The 21,255-nt window shown below is 35.7% G+C and overlaps 2 protein-coding genes across 3 annotated transcripts; one reads left to right on the top strand and one right to left on the bottom strand.

Moving 5' to 3' along the window:
* Positions 1–13,220: 13,220 nt before the first annotated feature.
* LOC116213675 (squalene monooxygenase SE1-like) lies at positions 13,221–18,396 on the top strand. 2 transcript variants are annotated; one of them, XM_031548701.1, is made up of 9 exons: positions 13,221–13,754; positions 15,208–15,319; positions 15,474–15,648; positions 16,017–16,185; positions 16,455–16,673; positions 16,769–17,044; positions 17,122–17,208; positions 17,308–17,586; positions 18,026–18,396. In XM_031548701.1, the coding sequence occupies exons 1-9, from the start codon at positions 13,533–13,535 to the stop codon at positions 18,128–18,130; spliced, it is 1,644 nt and encodes a 547-aa protein (XP_031404561.1). In that variant the 5' UTR covers positions 13,221–13,532; the 3' UTR covers positions 18,131–18,396. The 2 variants fall into 2 exon arrangements, with proteins under 2 accessions (XP_031404561.1, XP_031404562.1); XM_031548702.1 differs by lacking the exon at positions 17,122–17,208 and having other exon boundaries at positions 13,224–13,754.
* A 140-nt stretch (positions 18,397–18,536) lies between these two features.
* On the bottom strand, positions 18,537–20,989 carry LOC116213677. Its single transcript, XM_031548706.1, has 7 exons — positions 20,688–20,989; positions 20,400–20,441; positions 19,988–20,113; positions 19,621–19,847; positions 19,467–19,503; positions 19,294–19,351; positions 18,537–19,081 (listed from the first exon to the last, which is right to left on the bottom strand). The coding sequence occupies exons 1-7, from the start codon at positions 20,826–20,828 to the stop codon at positions 18,996–18,998; spliced, it is 717 nt and encodes a 238-aa protein (XP_031404566.1). The 5' UTR covers positions 20,829–20,989; the 3' UTR covers positions 18,537–18,995.
* Positions 20,990–21,255: the final 266 nt, after the last annotated feature.

The following is a 21,255-nucleotide window of genomic DNA, read 5'->3' as shown; positions in this document are numbered from 1 at the left end:
CGGGAAAATTTCAATTGGTCCAGAATCGTAAGTGTTCTGATACCATGTGAAGTTTGGATCAATCCAACTTGTTTTCCATTATGTCGAAGAACAGATAAATAGTCTGTCCAGTATTATACAAAAGAGGAAATCGAAAATTATTCTAGGCTAATATCTAGTATTGCCAAATACATCAATTAGCAAATATAGCAAATATAAATATTCCTATTATACATGTATACAACTGAGAGTGTCCATAATAATTACAAAACTCCAAAGGTTGAACAACCATAGGTTGTTTTATTCTAGACTAGAAAAGGCAGTTGATGCCGCCCTTTTATTTGATATGGTGCGAAACCTTGAATTGCCAGTTGAAGAATCACTCCGTTCAGATTGGTGTGCCTACGAAGTTTTTGTGATTTTGCCTGCCAAAAGTTATGGCTTAAGTAGCTTAGTAAAGATTTGGCAATTGGCATTGTTATCTACTACAAGTATTTTGTCGTAAAGTTTTTAATGTTATTTTTCTTTCTTTCCCATTGACGCCTTGCGAAGATATATATAATCATCCTGTCTTCAGTCTGATTGTTTTACAAATCTTTACTGTTAAGTGCTTTACTTGGGATTATGAAACTAAGATGAATGCTAAATCTTCTTCTTGATTTTGAGAATCTCCCATTAGTTTGAGGTATCCAATCCTTGAGTTTATACAAACTTAATATAAACTACTGGATTTTAATTCATCTTTTCTATGTGGGATTAATATCCTCAACACCAACATCCGCCCTCACTTGCAACGTGTGGTCTATTTCTGCGTACACGCCTGCTCTCAACAATTGACCTCGAGCCAGGCTCTTCTTCTTCCGTGCTCGAGGACTAACATGAAACGCACTTTGGCTGCACTCGACATGCTAGGTCTGGCATGGTGTGATCCCACGTGGGCACGCAAAAGTGTAACTTGCTTTAATACCATATTAAATTTCCATTGAGCTTATACGGGCTTGGGCCCATTTCTACTTAAAAGCTTAAGCTTATAAGTGGTAGTATCCAAATCTCATATAAATCATTGTATTTTGATTAATCTTTTCTACGTGGGATTAATATCCTCGATAAATTATGATACTGAGCAAATAATATCCTTCACCGAATCACTTGGGAAGGATACAGATTCACAGGATCACAAAGACGAAACCTTATTTACTACCCTATATTTAGAAAAAGAGTTGCCCTCGGAAGAATCACATCGTAAACTCTTGCTTTTGCAGTATACATTCAAAGATTTCAATTTTCGGTCTATAGCTTGCTCTGAATATGTTGTGACATTTACCATAAAAAAAAAGGAATATGTTGTGACATGTTTGAAAAGATCACTTTCTACCGTCAAATAATGTTGTTGTTGTGAATTAATCTCGTATGATCCATGTGAAGGCAACAGCCCGTGTTAACGCGTGACCGCATTATAAATAAACAGGCAGGTGTTCTTACCAGCTCTGGCAGGGCAACTCAGGAGAGTAAGCAGGATTATTCCATCGTAAGAGGTGACGATTGCACCACGTGTATCTTTAGAGCATGCCTGTCGTACTTGCTGGTACTTACAGAAAATCGCTCTAGCAAACTCTTCCCACCGTAAGTCCTTGAGACCGACTTCTGGAACCTTGTTCTTAAAGTCGAACAACGGATATGAATTGCTGGTGCAAATAAGATGGTTTTTTAAGCATGCTTCGATTATAAGACCATGGCAAGAACGCCAGAGCTGCAGATGCAATCTTACGAAGCCCTTGTCGATCTTTCTATGCCATAACGGGGAGAGACACCTTCAGTTTGATCAGGTGCTCTGTGGGTAAGCGAATCAGAATCTCTTTGACAATGTGTTTATGAATATTTTTAGCAGTTTCGAATCCTTCATCTTCGTTCTCCACCTCATTTCTCTCCATAGCCGCATTAAACGAATCGATCAGGAATCGCATTGTGCTCTGATACAAAGAGGCAAAGGAATCCATACCTTCACAAAGCGCGAAAGGATATGACTTGAGCTTTGATTCCGAGTTTTGTATTCGCTATAACGAGAGGTACCATTTGTATATATATTTCATCGAACTGCTGCAACAAGCCAAATCAGACCCGTTTCTTATGTATGCATCCATTTGGAGAAGTTGAATTCTTCCATACCGAAAATATAGCAATACGTGGAAGTTCTCTCTCTCTCTTTTTTTTTTCTTTTTTTTTTATGAGTAGCAAGATGTGGAAGTTGTTTTATTTGTTACAACAAAATGCAGAGTAATTCGCCAATTATAACAAATATACTCGTTTTGGTTTGAACTAGTCTCCCTTATATCGTTGTTTTTTTCAATTTACAATACGTAAGTCGAATTTAAAATAATATATTTGAACCTATAATGATTGGGTTCAAAACTCATTAAAATCATCTCGTGACCAAGACCAAACTGACGGCCAAACATAAACTAGTCTCAATGAATAAGCCGAAGGGTCACACATATAATTATAACTAGAGTAAAATTAACCCTTTTGCTACGCTCAAAAATGACATAAACCATGTTATGGATTTTTTTAAAAAAAATTGTTTGTTAATAATGTTCAAATACTGACCTAGCAAATACATTAATTCTTTTTTAAAGTATATAAAAATTTTGTAGCCGAAAAAAAGTATATACAAATTAAAAATAAAAAGATAAAATAGTAAACAATAATTGGAAAGCACGGATAAGGGGAGATAGAAGTAGTAGTGGGGGAGAGGAGGGGTGGAAGAGAAATAAAATCTTAGATTTGAGTGTTGTGAATGAAAAAGAAAAAATCATTGATTGTGAGAATTTTACCTTTTAGTTAGTCGATTAGGCTCGAACTCGAGACTCATTGGACTTTTGAATATCCGAGTAAAAACAAAAAAAAAATCTCCAAAGGGGGACTGAACAAGGTCTGCGTTCCGAGCTTTCAGTCCCAGCTTTAATTTAGACAACGTTAGTAAGTCCGATGTCCTAACTGATAAAATCAATGAAACCAAAAATTAGAAAACTGAAGGTGTATAAAGTACGTGAGACAATGTGGTTATGTAATTCATCATTTTTAACTCGAGAAAACACCACGAGAAAATTTCATGACTTATGCAAAAGACTGGGTGAAAATTGTGTTCAGCTGTTAAATGTTGTATTAATCAATGAGAACAATAATCCGATCTCTTAACTGAATTTTTTTCATAATTTATCATTAGGACCGTTGGATCGATAATTTTTAGCGATGGACCCATATTGATCCAATATCCTTGAGAGATTAAAGTACGACCCAACTAACGGACTGTACAGTTTTCCAATGGTAAAAATTAGCTAGGTAGCAAAATTCTACACAAATTTTTATAGATACTCTCATGACCCTTCCAAGCATAATCTCCATAACCCTCAATTCAAATGACCACTTAGGCAAAGGAAACTGTCTCATGCACGTACACGTGATCTGATGACAAAAACTCCTCCATGGGCCAACATGCTCCACGACTCAAGTTGCTGAGGTTCTCTTATTGTCGGGTAGCTGCCGAGCTGGTTGTAAAATCTCTCAATTAATTTATGATAAAATCGCTTCTAAAGTAAAATAAACAGATAGCTCAGGCAGTTTAATTATAATTTGGGAAATTTTCAAGACATATCACAGTTTGAAAATTAGTATCACAATGCATTATATTTGAAAAATTAACATGGTGCATCAAGAAAATTTTGAAAAATTTCACCGTGCATCGTATCGTTATTTTTTCCGTCCAAAATGAGATTGAATGGTGACTTTACAACATTTTAAAGATCATTATAGTGCAAAATAAAACTTGAGAGTCTTAAATCAAATAAAATGAAAATTATATATAAAAAAACAAAGGGGCTGATCGGGGGCCCCCGCCGGCCACCATGCAATTTGGGGGGATCAGGGGCGCCCCTGCCAGTAGTCGACCCCCCGATTGGGGTCGCCGGCCAAGTCTGACCCCAATCGGGGGGTCGACTGCAGGCGGGGGTGCCCGGTGGCTGGCGGGGGCCCCCATCAGCCCCTTTGTTTTTTTTTTTTTAACATTTTTCATTTTATTTGATTTAAGACCCTCAAGTTTTATTTTGTGCAATAATGACCCTGAAAATGTTGTAACGTCACCATTCAATCCCAATTTGGACGGAAAAGTAATGATATGATGCACAGTGAAAATTTTCAAAATTTTCTTGATGCACCATGTTAATTTTTCGAAATATGATGCATTGTGATACTTATATTTAAACTGTGAAATACGATGTCATTTTCCCTTATAATTTTGAAGCAGTTGATAATATGATTGACAAAAACTGTGTGAGCATTCAAAACACCATATACATATATATATATATATATATATATATATATAAATTTAAAATATCCATTAGATCTTATACGACTTTAGATCCAACGCCAATTCAAAAAATTAAGCTGTATCGTGGTTAACTTCAAGTTTCATATAAATCCCAAATTCTTTCTCTTTGTTTGGCCAATGTGCGACGATTTTTTTTTTTACTTTGAGAAAATCATGTGACTTCAGTTTTGCAATAAGTCACTGAAACGAATCACGTTTGTCTCTCTTAATTAAGTAATTAACTCAATTAATTAATTATTCAATTTAATTAATTAGATAATGTTTTTGCTCATATTGAAACCTATGAAATGTAATAGTAGTTATTATCTTTTGACCACCTTGTTTATTGTGTGGAATTTGCCATTAAATTGTTTTATGGTCTCATTTTATTAATTTATTTGTGGCTACTTTGTCCATCTGTAAAAGCATCTATAGATCTATAGATGGATTGTAGACTTTTTGATTGTAGACTTTCGAAGCTTATTAAAGGGAGTAAGGTATTGCTTAAATACTCTTGCAACCTTTTTTTCTTTTCCATTTTGCTTTAATTTAATAATTTATTTTATTATATTATATACTTTGTTCAATTTAAAATAATTTAAAAAGACAGTTTATTTTTTGGGCACTTAAAAAATAATATTTCTTGCTTTTTTTTTTTACTTTAATAATTTAATCTGTTATTTGTTTTTTATTCAATTCTAATGAATAATAAGAGAAACAGAATATAACTTTGTAATTACCATTTTACTATATTAGCCAGGTTTTTTAAAATTAAAATAAAGAAATGATGGATTATATAACTCAAATAATTCGAAATCTAAAGTTTTGGGTATTATGAGAGACAAATAAATATTCTTTTTTGGGTGATATAATTGTTGCTTTTATTGTGCTTTAGGAGTTTAATATATTATTTATTTTTACTTCAATTCCTTATGAATAATAAAAGGGAAAAAAATTTGTAATTACCATTCCATATTAGGCATTTTAAAAATAAAAATAAAGAATGGATTGATTATATAATTGTAATAAAAATACTATAAAGTTCTAAAGCTTTGAGTAATGTGAGAGACATACAAGTATTCATTTTCAAGGTGATATACAAACAAATATTTTTGGGTGATACAAAGAAATATTCTTTTTTGTGTGATATATAAACAAAATTTCTTTTTATGAGTGTGGACATTCTAGAAAATTCTAAGGAGAAATTGAGGAAGAGGACATGCAGGAGAGGAGTGCGAGAAGCAATGCGAGTTTGGAGTGCATTGTTCTCACAATTATGTGAAAAAATATCAGCTTTTCTAACCAAATAGTTAAACATGCATGTATAAATATTATACATTGTAATAACTTGACTCAGCCGTGTATGTACGGGGAATCTATATCTTTGTTTATCTATCTATATATGTATAATATAAAGTGGAGATGAATTCGGTCAAGTGATTTCAAAAAACTAAATTTATGAATGAAATTTTCTCGATTTTTTGAGTATTTTTTAATTTTTAAATTTATTAAAATTTTATAATATATAGATATAGATTTACAGTACCGGTCATTATTTTCTTGATTATCTTAATATTTTTTAAGAAGATTTTTTATTTTTTATTTTTTTATAATTTAAATATGTATAATTTATGCGACTAGTTGTTATTTTTTTTATTATTCCAGCATTCTTTTTAAAAAAATTCAATTTCTTTTTTTAAAAAATATATAAATATATATTTGTTTAACCGATAATTATTTTCTTCATTTTCTATAAAAATAATTTTAAAATTTTTATTTTTAATATTTTCTAAAACAGTATAATTTGTGGGATCAGTTGTTATATTCTCAAATTTTCAACCCTTTTTAGAAAACAAATTTTTGATTTTTTAAGTTTTAAAACATATAGATATAGATTTGTATGATCTACATAAAATATTATAGCTATAGATATTTTGTATAACATGTTATAGATATGATGCATTATATATTTTGTATGGTTCAATTAACCCATAAGTCACGTAACGTATTCTATATATTAACATTGGGTAGGATCTTATAAATAAAAATAGATCATGTTTGTGTTTCCAAAAATCTATTATAATATTTATTTAAAAAAAATCAAATCATATTCTTTTTATAGATACATGATTTGTTATGGTTTCTATAGAAATAGATAATGTTCTTTACCGTGTCATGTATGTATATATATATATATACCTAATATATAGTTTTAATGACGGTGAATTACGATTTACAAAAAATTCAAAACATGCATGTAATATATAATAAAATTGAAAAAAACATAAAAATTGAACAAGTCGGATAATGTGCAATTGCACGGCGCTACAACTAGTTTTTTTTTTAATCAGTCGCTCCACATACTGAGGTGCCAGATGTCAAGTCCACAATTTTTTTTACGATTTTATTTGTAATAAGTATATATAAATGCTGTTGGTGATAGAGGCATGCGTTTAACAGATGTTTGTTGAAATGGTGAGGGTGATGACATCTACACCTGCCTTCTAAGGTTCGATCTCCCATTGATCTGCATTACTTTCTTTTTTTCTTGTCAAACAGTTATACATATATATATGTATATTTATAATTGAAAATTGCTTGGCGTTGCTCAAACAGAATTATATATATATATATATATATATATATATATATATATAACTAACGTGGGTTGGTTTAAAGGGTTCGACGCTCGTTTCGTTTAAGTAAGGTCTCGGATTCAAGTCCTGTGAATGTAGAAAATCAACGTTGGGAGAGCTTTATTCCGTAGTGGATTGATCCAGTTCAACTGAATTAGGCGAATCCAATTGAGTTTTCAGATATCATAATTAGACCGAAAAAAGAATTTCATACATATAATGTAATATATAGCTAGCCATCATGTGTCGTATCAATGAACCTTAGAATCCATAAAGAAATTATACAATGAAAATGTGATAAAATTCAAATATGCATGCCAATGGTCCCCAATCCAATGGCAGCTTGAGCTTGATCAACGGCAACGCGACGACGAACCTCAGAATATAATAATATATAGGTGGCGATTACGTATCCTGCCAATGAACCTCAGAATCCAGAAAGAAAGTATACGATGAAAATGTGATAAAATTCAATTATGCATGCCAATGGGCCCCAATCCAACGGTAGCTTGATCAACAGCAACACGACGAAAATAAAATTATCACAAAAAAGACACAGTGAAGTCCTGCTCTCGGGGCCCTATGCCCACTAAGAATCGAGAAAAGAAATATTTCTTAAAAGAAGTGTATAAAATGATAAAATAAAATAATTGAGCCAAGAGGAAAAATAGTTACCTAATAAATAAAAAATTATTCTTTTTTTAAGCAATAAATTAATTAATCTTTAAAGGGAAAAATAGTTAGCCAAGAGGGAAAAAATAATTACCCAATTGGTTTTTTTGAACGTAACAGATTTCAAATTCGATTCTCATTCATGAAACTCTCTTTTTATTTAACTTTTCATTTCCTTATATTAAATTAACGATCTTCTCTTATATACTACTACAAAAGTGAGAAGGAAAAGTTTTGATCTAACTTCTAATTTCCAAAAAATCCCCCAATAATAAATTACCAACGAATCAATTTGAAAATATTGAGGATAAATGAGTAATTTCAAACAACTTCATGAACCACCAATCCCACTACTCCCATTATTTTCTTTCCCTCTCTCCTCTCTTCTCCTCCTCGCTGTTCTCTCTCTCTTTTCCTCGTTGTCTACAGTTCACATACCTTCCATTTATTTAATTCATGTTTTTTTTAAAAAATCCAATCCATAATTTGAAAAATTAACAATAAATAATTTATGTATTACAATGATAATAAACAATTCACAAAATTTTGCAGATAGCGTTATCAGAAGTGTGTTCAGTCCCACACGTAGCTCGGGCATCGACTCTAGTATAATAAGAAACAATAATCCTTAAGTGCATAGTCTAACCATGCAATCACAAGGTTTAATTTGTAAGGACACATCTCATTACTAGTATGAGTCGCAATCCAATCAGCTGCACGATTTCGATGTGGAATAGGACTACATTAAAAATCTTGGACCGGCTCTACTTACGACTGAGACCAAACTTTTGGGTAGGAAATTAAATTTCCTATCAATGCTCCATGTAGCCTTAGAAGTGGTGCGCTCCATGTGGTAGTTGACAATTGATGAACGTTTATATGTGGTGGGCTAGATCTAATCTGTTAAGAGATATTCATATCAGAAAATGAAATGACATGTCCCATTTCAAACAATACTCCAGGGATATATTTTGTTATACATTATCTCGATTCAAGTTCGATTTTTATGTAGAATAGATATTGTATTTTTCGTTTACTATGTCGCATATAAAAAAGCTACCAGGTTATGTATTTTGGTTTATGATCAAATTCAAATTCAGCTCGCATCCAATGGGACAGATTTAAGGTGGAAACATCTATATCTAGGTGATGAAGTCTCTCAGAACCCGCATCTCAAATTTTTGGCCCGGTATATATGCGGCAAATCAACGTGTAGAAACATCCCCCCAGAGGCAATTAGCTGAGTACCGTGGGAACCAATTGAACGGACCACCGCGAGACGAAGTATAATCCAAGACTGTCCGGCCAGTAGCAATATCGACCGAAAACATGCCTTTCTCGTGGAATTCCCAAATCAAGAAATTTCCATTTCCTTGCGCAAAAACACTCAGCTCGTACAGTCATAGTCATAGCATTCGAAATCAAAGGGGTTTCTATCCCTTCCATGTTGGTACGTGACCTCTTGTTTTCTTCGTTCAACTCGATAATAAAGCATCTTTCTTTCCATATTCCAGTCGCTAATCCTAACGTCTTGTTCTTTGAAACCAAAGAATCATAAGATATATACATAGCCCAGCAGCATTATCTCACGTCCATCAATGTACATCCATGCAGAGGCAACAACTTGTAAAACCCCCTCACTGGATTATAGACAAAAAGCCAAGTGGTCCAACGACTGGTACTATATATTGGTAGACCGCCTCGTGATGGCTAGCAGCATTATCCCATCACAAGAGAGGCAGCGAGCCAACATGTGTTTTCTCACAACATGTTCGTATATGCTGGTAGTTTCTCGACAATCGCTTATTCACTTAACATAAAATCTTGAAGGTCCTATGAGTGTAGAGACGGCAAGACATGCATAGAGGTATTTCTTAACCTAATTATGTTCATATGGTCCAATTTAGTCAGCTTTTTGTGAATTTTCAGTTTCAAGATCTGATGTGAAGCTGATTTTGAGGAATTTTGCTTGTTATACGCCGGTATAGACGATCTGTTGTGTTGATTAGCTTTAAATAAATTTGCCTTTATCGAAAAAAGGGCCAAGTATATTAGTTTAAATATTTTATGGACTTTTAAAAATTTGCAAAAAGGAAAAAAAATAAATAAAACTGAGCAAAATTATGATGACATGTGTTCTTCTATCATCTTCGTGTTTGATATAGATATAATTAATAGTGGAGATGCGCGCTGCAAGGATATAACGTGTAAAACACAAAAATCAAAGCTTGGCAAAATAAAATTGAAAAAGCAAAATAAGATTGAGGAATCATTAATCAACTACTAATTGTCAGGAATGATCAGTGATCAATAACTTATACGCATTTAATAGCAAGCGTAACACAAAGAGATGATAAAGAAAAATATTTTAACAGATAACTCGCGAATCAGTGCAAAAAGATGAAAAAATGGAGATAGGTAGATCTCCGTTTTCTTACTTGAGATCGAGAATCAAAAAATAAAAAAGATACTAATAAATTGGACAGCTCACCTTCACGTCTAATGGTAAATGTACTTTTTGAGAGTTCGCATCTAGTTATCGTAGTAATTTTTATAGCTGAATCAATCACAATTTGTGTGATAGGTCCTATTTATAACGTATCATATTGAATATCAATAAAAATATGACCATATTTGTTTTTTTAAAGTAAATATGATTAAAAAAATATGATCATATTTGTTTTTCTGAAAAGTAAATATAATTCATATCTATAAAAAAATCTGAATCTAATTCTTTTAAAAGCAAATTTGATTCATATATGATTATGATCTTATGTGATTTATTTATATAGATAAAGATCGTTTGAAATACAACTATGAATTATATTAATTCAAAAAATGAAAGAAGTACATGAATTCAAATCTATATTTGTCTTAAAAATTTAAAAATTTAAAATTAGAAGTTCGTTTTCTAGAAATGCTTAGAAAACCGAGAGCGTTCCAAAGACATGATTGGATCCACCATGTTCCTCCGTTCAAATATAAAATATAGATTTTTAAAAAAAGAAAAAGAAAAGAATGCTCTTATGAGAAAGAAATGAGAGAAGATCGAATAAAACAAAGGACGATCAACTATTGGATATTAAATCCGACGATGGGGCATGGGTGATGGCTCCTCAGGACCATAAATTTTCGGATGAACACAATTATTAATTCTCTTGCAAATGAATTGAAATCATTAGGCATAATTTCTCCACCACCACTTTAACAGAAACGTCCAGAAAACGGGGAATTGATCTCCAAAGATTCAGTTGGTCCACCGTCAACCTCATCGGAATTGAAAGCATTTTTTTTTTTTAATCTTAAGCATCTATCTATACTTGTTAACTAAAGTCTAAAGAAACTTAGGCCCGTTTGGATTCCCAGAAATTCGATTATAACTTTAACTTTAACTTTAACTCAATACACTACACAACAAAAATACACATTTCCCAAGTCAAATTTATAATTACATCTCATTCGTCCTTTTCCACAATCAAAATTAAAATCAAAATCAAAGTAACTTTAACTCTGAATCCAAACGGCCCCTAATCTCATGATCTGTTTAATTTCATAGAAATAATTTGGTCTTTTTCCTCCATTTTTTTTCTTAATTATAAATATTGAATCACAATTATATCATACTGTAAATATTTAGATGGAATACTGTCTGGTTGGAACATCTCAATTCGAACCGGGGAAGTTCTTTAATGCTTATGAATTAAATTCATAACGATTGGAGAAAAATTAGATGCACTAGTAAGCTATACTTGAAAACTATACAAAGAAGTTTAAGTAATTTTTTTCAAAATTTATGTAATTTACTAATAATTTAAGTAAATATTTTTCAAAATATGTATAATTTACTTGAAATATAGTAAATTTACTAATAATTTACATAATATATCCTAACTAATTTTTAAAAATACAAGTAATTTACTCGAAAAACATGTAATATATTTAAAATTAACCTATCTTACTACAGTTTTAAGTAATTTATTTGCATGTATGCTGCAACTACTTTTAAGAGTCTGCTAAAATTTGAATCCTTAAATTTGTAGGAGCCATCATGTAAGTTCCTGAAAAATTTTTGCCGCTTATTTAATACATGGATTTTCAAAAATCCTAACAAAAAGGTCTGTTTAGGCCTTTTTTATTTGCCAACATTTGGATCTCAAAAAGTCCCTTTTTGTTATGATTTTTGAAAATTCAGTGACTAAATTCACGTTGAAAGAATTTTATCTTTTAGTAAGCTGATTCAACTCGACTGAATTAGTCGTGACCTAATTAGGCTTTCGGATATTAGAGTTCACACTGAAAATTCAATGAACAAATCAATGACAATTTTTTTCGGGACCTACATGTATCTTGCTACAAAGTAAGGGCCCAAGTCTTAGCGTTTTAATGATAACACCTTGAACCTTTTTTCTGTTTTTTCCCCCTTCATTGAGAAATTTTTCACCCCCTGACCAATTAATTTAGCCCATCATTGGAAACTTTATCTCATAGTGGATTGATCCGTTTTAGACTGGATTAGTTGAGGCCAATTGAGTTTTTAAATATTAGGGTGCACGTAAAAAAAAATTACCTTATTTAGATAAATAAAATTATTTAAAGTTATTGAGAAAATTGTTAAATAATGATTGAGAGAGTTTTACCATTTAAAAAAAGTATTGAGGTTTGGATTTGAGTTTTAAGAATGAAAGAAATCCACAATTAAAATTTTTTTATTCTTTATTGGGCCTGTTTGACTCGAATATGAATAATCAGCTTGAGTTGAATTTCTAGTTTTTAGACGGTGCACATTCAAAATAAAAATTGTCAGACCACATTACAAGGGGAAAAAAAGCTCATATCATCGAACTATTTTTTTGGGTAAGATCATATCATCCAATTCGTATATGTATATTTTATCCAAATGGCAAAAGGGAAAAAAATATTACCGTCTTAAAAATGAATTAGAAAAGAACGTTAAGTTTGGATGAGCTCTAATCCACATGGTGTGTTGTTCTATCCACCATTTTCGGTATGAATCCTGGTATCTAGATTCCCAATTAGATTCCAACTAATCTAATTGAGTCAGTTCGGCCTATTAAAGGGTAGAGCTCTCCTACGTAAATTTTTTCTATTAACAAAATTCAAATTCGAGATCTTACTTAATGAAAATAAGTGCTAAACTACTTGAATCTAACCCTTATTGGTTTTTCTATTTACAGTTTTCATTATATCACATCTGTGACTTTTTCTTAGGGAAAAAAAATTCATCATTTTAAATTTTAGAAATCATATTTTACTCTCTTTTTTTCGAGACCACGAGATATATCAGTTTACAAGTCGCTCAACCATTACTAAGCTATGCATGCTTTCAGCTATTTTCATGCTGCGAATAAATTATGTCATAGTTTGTTAATTGTATTACACATCGTGGTTACGTTATAATAATTTATTTTTCAAATCTACATATTTAAAATTACTTTTTTTTAACAGTGTTAATGTGCAGGAACGTTTGTCGTGTAAGAGAGAGAGCCGTCCCCACCAGCCATGCATGTCTATGTCTATATAAATGAAGCCGCTTATGTTATGCGCGGTCAATCGAACACACTCTTTCTTATACGGCAGAGACAGAGAAAGAAGAAGAGAAAGAAAACAACGCCCACCAGCTCACGTACTACTTACTCCCCCCACCCCTCAAATTTAGCATTACCAGCGAAGCACATCTCCTGATATATATATATATATATATATATATATATAGAGAGAGAGAGAGAGAGAGAGAGAGAGAGAGAGGGAGGGAGGGAGAGAGAGAAGAGAGAGGCCGTGGCCGAGGCCGGAGCGCACGAGGCGGAGAGGTTAGTGCCTGAGCTTCTCCGGTTTGTCCCTGAGCTCCTAATACGGCAGAGATGCTGGATCAGTACGCGCTTGGCTGGATCCTGGCCTCGGTGCTGGCGCTGGTCGCCTTGTTCCGCCTGGTGCCGAGGAGGAAGAGCGAGGGCGGGCCCTCGGAGAGCCAGAAGAGCATCGTCACCAGCGACGGGGAGTCCGGATCTGCTGACAGCAATGCCGATGTCATCATCGTCGGAGCCGGTGTCGCCGGCGCCGCCCTCGCCTACACTCTCGGAAAGGTTAATCTCCAGTACCCTGTCCTTCGCTAATGCCGTTCTCTTTAGGATATCGTCGCAGCCGACGAGATGCGCCCATTTCGTACTGGTTCATTGCGTCATTTCCTCGTGGCCTCCTTTCGAGTTGGCTCATAATGCGGCGAAGGGCGAACATTAACGGGGCGGTAGATTTACTGCAACCGAAATACGTGCCGAAATTTGTATAATCTGGTGTCAGCTTGTTGTTCGTTTGCGGTGTTTCGATTTTTCTCACGTTCAGGCTATTCTTACTGTCTCTTGTCAGAGGATTGCCTTGACGAGTTTTGAATAATGTCTGTTCCTTATTCTCCTTCTCTGGCTGTCTAGAACTAGTTGTTGGTTCGTGGCTTCGTTAGAGCTTCATATTGAGATCGGTTTCACCACCGTGTGCCAATCTCGAATTCTTTTTTTTTTTAAAGGGAAAAGGAAAATTACGATGTAACGGTAAGTTGTCAAATTCATGTTAAGTTGTCATCCTGCTCTCTCATGTTTCAAGCTTTGTCTTAGGACATATTTAGATCATTTGCATTACGATGTAATGTAAGAAAACTGCTGCCTAGAATGATATGGTATAAATTAGTTTAAAGTAGTAAAAGAGTTAGGAAGAGGTAATAGGAACCATAAGCAAGATGACCATCGAGGAGCACAGTCAAGTCTGCTTTGAAATGGTAGTGCTTTGTAGTCATTTGGTCATCGATCGTGGAATGATGCCTTTGATTTCATTTTCATTGAGTTCTCATTGATGTATATATCTGGCTTGTTATTTTCCTTAATGATCTTTGGTAAAAGATAATGCTTTCTGAAGTAGAACTTCATGGCTTCCGATGATTACTTTTCCGCAGACGCTCTAAGGAAATCTCAATCAGTGATAATTACTGGTATAAATAAACTGTCCATTTTCTTAATGGTCTTTTTCAAAGTCATTGGAAGTATACTAGTACCCGAGCTGTGGTCCTGATTAGTGCTATGGACCGTAGTTGCCGTCTCCATGACTCGGGAATGCTGGTACAATATGCTAAGGCCAGAGACGTGGTCCCAGATGGCACCTCTGATGTTTATGTGAATGCATTTGCTGCCATTTTTTATTAGTTTAGTGATTAGTGATTAATGATTTAAGAATTTCAAGTAGCAGAGTTTTTCTTAGAAAATATTATCTTTCTGTTGCCTATAGCTGATATCTCTTTGGTAAAACCTTTCTCTTATGTAGTAATCTGGCTTGAGTGTGTTTCGGTGGAATGTAACCACTAACCTCTGAAGACTTTACACAGTTGCAATCATGTCATAAGTTCACTGTAATTTTTGGAAGTCATGATTTCACCTCAATGCTCGATGTAGTTCCTATAGCATTATACTGTGTGTCGGTTCAGAAAAGTGGTTATGATAAGTGCTTCATCATCCAGTGTACAGTTGCTAATGATCTTTAATTGGTGACATATAGGAAGGGCGTCGCGTGCATGTTATTGAAAGGGACTTGGCAGAACCTGACCGTATTGTTGGTGAATTGCTCCAACCAGGGGGCTACCTGAAATTGATAGAGTTGGGTCTTGAGGGTAGGAAGATCAAAACTAATTGTTCAAAAGTTGTTTCTTCTTACAATTGATATTGAAAATGTCTACGAAATGCAGTACTTTGGCCTTCACTAGTTAAGAAGATACTGTATTTCCCCCGCCCTTGCTCTGGAATAAATTTGATTTCTGGCTGCAGATTGTGTGGAGGAAATTGATGCTCAGCGAGTCTTTGGTTATGCCCTTTTTAAGGATGGCAGAAATACTTGCCTCTCATATCCCCTGGAAAAGTTCCACTCAGATGTTTCAGGAAGGAGCTTTCATAATGGGCGTTTCATACAGCGAATGCGTGAGAAGGCTGCATCTCTTAACAAGTAAGCTTGCCTAGATATTAGTATTTACTTAATATGGTTTCCCAATTTTTGTTCTGTTTGAGCAATATATTTTCTTGGTACCATCTCTCAATATGCATATTCTGTTTTTAAACCTTAATGTAAGCTTTGTCGTTGTTGTTATTCAATCATAATATTTTATATATCATGCTATTAGGTGGCCTACTTTCTCTGTTACTTTGCCCTTGGTGAATTTGTGTTATCATGGTCCTGATCCATTATTTGGAGCCTAGAATGTGTTGCTACACTGTTGTTCTAAGGTTGCTCCTTGCGATAGCTTTGTTATCCATTATTTGTTATACTGTGAGCAATTTGTTATCTACTGTTTACACATTCGTGATAATTTTCAGTGTCCGGTTGGAGCAAGGGACAGTTACATCTTTGGTCGAAGAAAAGGGAGCCATTAGAGGTGTGCAGTATAAGACAAAAGATGGGGAAGTACTTACAGCACGTGCACCTCTTACAGTAGTCTGTGATGGATGCTTTTCAAACTTGCGCCGCTCCCTTTGCAACCCTAAGGTATGAAGTTACTCTTTGTCACACTCTTTCCATCAAACCTCCCCCCCCCCCTGGGGCGTAAAACAACAAATAGATTGTGCATATGCTTTAAGACCTTTATGTCGTTGTACGTGATGGATGTCAATGGAATGAAATGGAATAGGATGCTGATTGTGATGTTATGAAAAGGCATACTCTTACCATTCACCTAGTACGCCATTGTTCTAATTTAGTGTGCTATACATCTATAAGATTTAATTCTCTATAATCTCTGAAAAAAATCTGTGTAGGTTGATGTACCCTCTTGCTTTGTTGGGCTGGTCCTGGAGAACTGCCAACTTCCCTATGCAAATCATGGGCATGTTATTTTAGGAGAACCCTCTCCGATCCTATTTTATCCGATCAGCAGCACGGAGGTTCGGTGCCTAGTCGATGTACCTGGGCAGAAGGTTCCCTCTATCTCGAGTGGTGACATGGCTAATTATTTGAAGTCGGTTGTGGTCAGTCAGGTACTTTTATTCATGCTCTACATCTTGCTGACTCCTTAACCATTTTTCTCTGTATACTAAGGGCATACTGATGTATACCATCCTGTCTGTGACAGGTTCCCCCAGAAATTCGTGATGCCTTCATAGCTGCCGTTGACAAAGGGAATATAAGGACAATGCCCAATAGAAGCATGCCAGCAGCACCATATCCCACTCCAGGGGCTCTATTAATGGGAGATGCTTTTAACATGCGCCATCCTTTGACTGGAGGAGGAATGACCGTTGCACTGTCCGATATTGTTGTTCTTCACAATCTCCTGCGACCTCTGCAAGACCTCAATGATGCAGCAGCTCTCTGCAAGTATCTTGAGTCATTCTATACCTTGCGCAAGGCAAGTCGTGGAAAGACACTCACATTATGAATCTTCTCTTAGACCTGCATCAGCTTTTTAAGATTGTTTTATAACAGGCATTCAACTCTTCATTGGGAAAATTTGAGATGAGAGGAAAAGTGATTATTATGCCCTGTATGCTCGAGCTGTATGAAGATAACCAGGTAGGAGTATTAGGAGAAAGCTGCAATGACGTCAGCAGTGTGCCCCATTACTAGTTTTGAGTATTGCATTTGATATTTTTTTTCCTCCTTTTTTTGCAGCCTGTTGCATCAACTATTAATACATTAGCCGGGGCATTGTACAAAGTCTTCTGTGCTTCACCTGACCCAGCAAGGAAGGAGATGCGACAGGCTTGCTTTGATTACTTGAGTCTTGGGGGAGTATTCTCAAATGGACCAATTGCTCTCCTCTCAGGCTTGAACCCTAGGCCCTTGAGCTTGGTACTTCATTTCTTTGCTGTGGCCATCTACGGTGTTGGCCGCTTGATGCTGCCGTTCCCTTCACCTAAGCGCATCTGGACCGGTGCTAGACTGATCTCGGTGAGTTCTTGTCAGCTCTTGCAAAAACTTTTTCTCATGTTTTTGTTTCTATACTTCCAAAATTGTTGTCAGATCATTTTCCCCAGAATTCTGTCTTTAAAAACTTTTCGGAGATACAATTTTGGTGTTTTCACTGCACGACCATCTCTTCCTCAGTTGCAAATAACGGTTGTGGCACTTTCAGCTAATGTTTGCTGACCACTGTTCACCTGTCAGTTGTTTCCGTGCTAGTTCTTGAAAAACACTCGGCACCGAAGAACCAAACATTTTTTTTCATCAAGAAAAAGGGGAGAATCATTTCTGTAAAACAATCCTAAACAATGCCGTAGATTTTCAAAAGGCAATCACACCTTGACCTCAATCCTGATTTGATCAAATCATCTTCTTTAATGATTATGCACTTTGGATGCTCAAAAGTTCAGATTGCTACTATTTGCAGGGCGCCTCGGGTATCATATTCCCCATCATCAAAGCTGAAGGAGTGAGGCAGATGTTCTTCCCTGCCACTGTTCCAGCGTATTATCGAGCTCCGCCGGTTCACTGAACATCCCAGGAACAACCATTAGCAGCAATCCGCCATGTCTTTCCCTCGAGATGAACTTTCAGCTCCAGGTCCACTGAGAATGGGAAAACTGTTTTATGGAAGAGAATAAACATCCATTTTGGCTTTAGGACTTGTCCATATCCTCTGTTCTTAGTCCAAAGTGTATAAAATTTTGTCAAAATATGTTGATTATTTGGTGATGTGTGTCGAGTGGACTAACGAAACACTCTCCGTTAGTGAATCTTAGTCTTCCCATTGTTTTCTTCTGCTCGTTATTGCAAACATTTTGATTCCAGATAGGTCGTGAACTCGAACAGTTAAAAAGAAGATGTGCTAACAAACATTTTGATTCAAGATAGGTTGTGAACTCGAACAGTTCAAGGAAGATGTGTTAACAATGTAGACGGGGACAATTGCTAAGCTTAATAATTCCATAACAAGTTCAAGCTGCAAAGAATATACAATTACACCGAGCATCGTACTTTAAATCTCAATGTAATGATAACAGAAATCAGGATTGCTTCTTTCAGATTATCAAAAGAAGAAACGATATCACTTTCAAGTTTTACCAAAGAAGTACTAAAAAAAAAAAAAAAAAACTCTAAGCCTGAGCCACCGTCTCTCAGGGCAGAAGATCCCTTAATCCTTATTGAATCAAGTTTGCCCTCCGCCCCGGGTCATATTTGTTTGCCTTCGACAAATTTTCTGGGTGAAATGGGCAGAGGTTTAAACTGCTCCCTACTCTGTGAGTCTCATCATTCTTCCAAACAAGTTTAAATTTGCGAGCATCTTAACTTTCTTGGTCCAGAAGTAGCCCCGCGGTGTATGCTCAGCCAATTCCCCGTGGACATGGTGATTGGTACCCTCAGCAGAAGGCTTGCATGTTCTTCCTTTCTTGCTTGATAGCCTCGTATGACGTCATTACCTCTTTGAACTTTGCCTCAGCTGCCTCTGCAATTATTTAAGGAAACAATGAATTGTGCACATATCTGCAGGCCATCTCCAGTCGGATCAAGTTCCTTTGTAATTTTATTGGTAGCTTTTCATGTGTTCTAATGGTTCTGTGAACTTGAGCATTCAATCATGGACTTGTCTAAGGAAAAAGAAAGAAGAAAGAAAACGAAAAGGAAAACTACATTCCATGATTGACAAGCACGCCTGACCTTTATTATCTTGATTCTGATCTGGGTGGAATTCCTTTGCCTTTGCCCTAAATGCTGTCTGTACCAATGAATACAGTAGAGCATCAACGGATTACCATGAACAGTTCCGGCATGTACCCGAGGAAATGCCTTTAAAATTGTGGATATAATTCTCTACTGGAAACAGGCATTACCTTTATCTCGGCTTCTGTATATGGCGTCTTTCTTGACCTACCACGTGAAGAAATCATCACAAATGAGCATTATGAAATGTGTAAATAGTAAACTAGTGGCTGTCTGACTATCAAGATCAGATTATCGAGGCCACAGATAGCTGACTCCCACTACCTGTCAAGACCTAAAACTGAGTAATGGTGCGATAACGAACAAGTTGAGTTCTCCCTTGGAGCTGTCCTGTACTGAGTATATTCATCTCTGAAGTATGTTTCAGCATTCCAATACCAATCATACTGCTGCTGATGCGCCCCAGCGCCATATTCTCTCCACCGCTCGTAGCTCCTTCGGTGTTTGTTCCTCTCTCTGTTAAATATACGCTGCATGCGTCTGATACGCTCCTACAATTGCATGCCAACTGAACCAAATTATTGCAACCTATATCTCTGAATCATCTATCAGGTCTTTCTTTTCAAACACTTCCTCACGCGGTAAAGGAATGAAAAACGGATAAAAGAAAGGATGGAGATAAGAAACCCACCACTCTCTCCATTTGTTCTTCATACTCCTCTCGCAGGTGGCTGTTATATTTCCTCCATGCATCCTCATGAAATGCTGACCTGAAAGATCTTCTCGATGACTGTGACTGCGATTGTGATCTGCCCAACTTTTGCAATGCAATCAGGTAAACTAAGTGAGCTTGCGCAAACATCATACAATGGCCGGAAAAAAAAAATTCCACATTTCAGTTTCTTTAGATAATTGTCTTTGAGGAGCTCATGCTTCCATTAACAAGTAAATTCAGAAAATTGATATATCGTTGTTAAATTAATCTAGTTCACATTTTTACTTTTGGACCTCATCTAGTGCACGTTCATCAAGTCGAACTCTGTACCAGAAAACCAAAAGCACGTGACCAAGGAATCTCGATAGCAAAAGGAAGAGTAATCTACCTGAGCACAGATTGAATCAATGGTTCGCCGCAGCTGCAAGACCTGAATTTCGATAGAGATCAACAACTATCAACCCCCAGAGCTCGTCTCAAAGATCAAAATTTCAACAGAGGTAAACATCAAAATTAGCCGATTCCTCGAAAGCTCAGAAAACGAATTGACAGATAGATGATAATCAACAACAAAGTTTTGCTCAAATCCATCGTAATACCCTCCAATTCTCGATAAATTCTAAAACTTAACAAACACCCGATACTGAAATCTCAACAACATCGGAAATAAGCTTACCGCGAAAGTGGTGGCGGCGGTGGCAATAGCACCGAAGATCAGTAACCCCCAAAGCTTCAATTTCTGATCTTCGTCAAGGTAGGTTCTGCTCGCCGGCGGGAATCGGCTACTCCGGTTCCGGTTGTTATCCTCCCTCTCCATCCCCGGCCCAATTGCAGGAATTGAATTTAATGATTAGGATTTAGACTTAGATGCTCCATGTAGCATCACACTTATTAGGGTTTCGCCAAATTCAATCAATCGATTCCCTTTCGCAGATATATGATCTCCTGCCAGGAGAAGAGGATGAAGCGCAGAGCCGAGGAGACGAGACATGTCTTGTCTGCTTCTCGGCCAACCGCCACAAAGCGGGTCCCATGGCTGCACACGTGGCCTACTGTCACTGGGTAGTTCAGGGTCAGCATTTCCTACGTGGCATAGATTGACCGAGTAGCACTTCAGTCGCATCACGAGAGTTACGTCCCTTAGGATACCCGACTGATTATATAGATTCGAATTTGACTTACTTCAGACTTTCAACCATTATCATTTATCTGAGCAGAAATATGGAAAACTTAACGTCACTTGG

The sequence above is a fragment of the Punica granatum genome, chromosome 7, assembly GCF_007655135.1.
Source record: "Punica granatum isolate Tunisia-2019 chromosome 7, ASM765513v2, whole genome shotgun sequence".
Taxonomy (NCBI): Eukaryota; Viridiplantae; Streptophyta; class Magnoliopsida; order Myrtales; family Lythraceae; genus Punica; species Punica granatum.
Note: the sequence above shows the minus strand (reverse complement) of the source record. Positions and strands in the feature narration are given on the sequence as shown.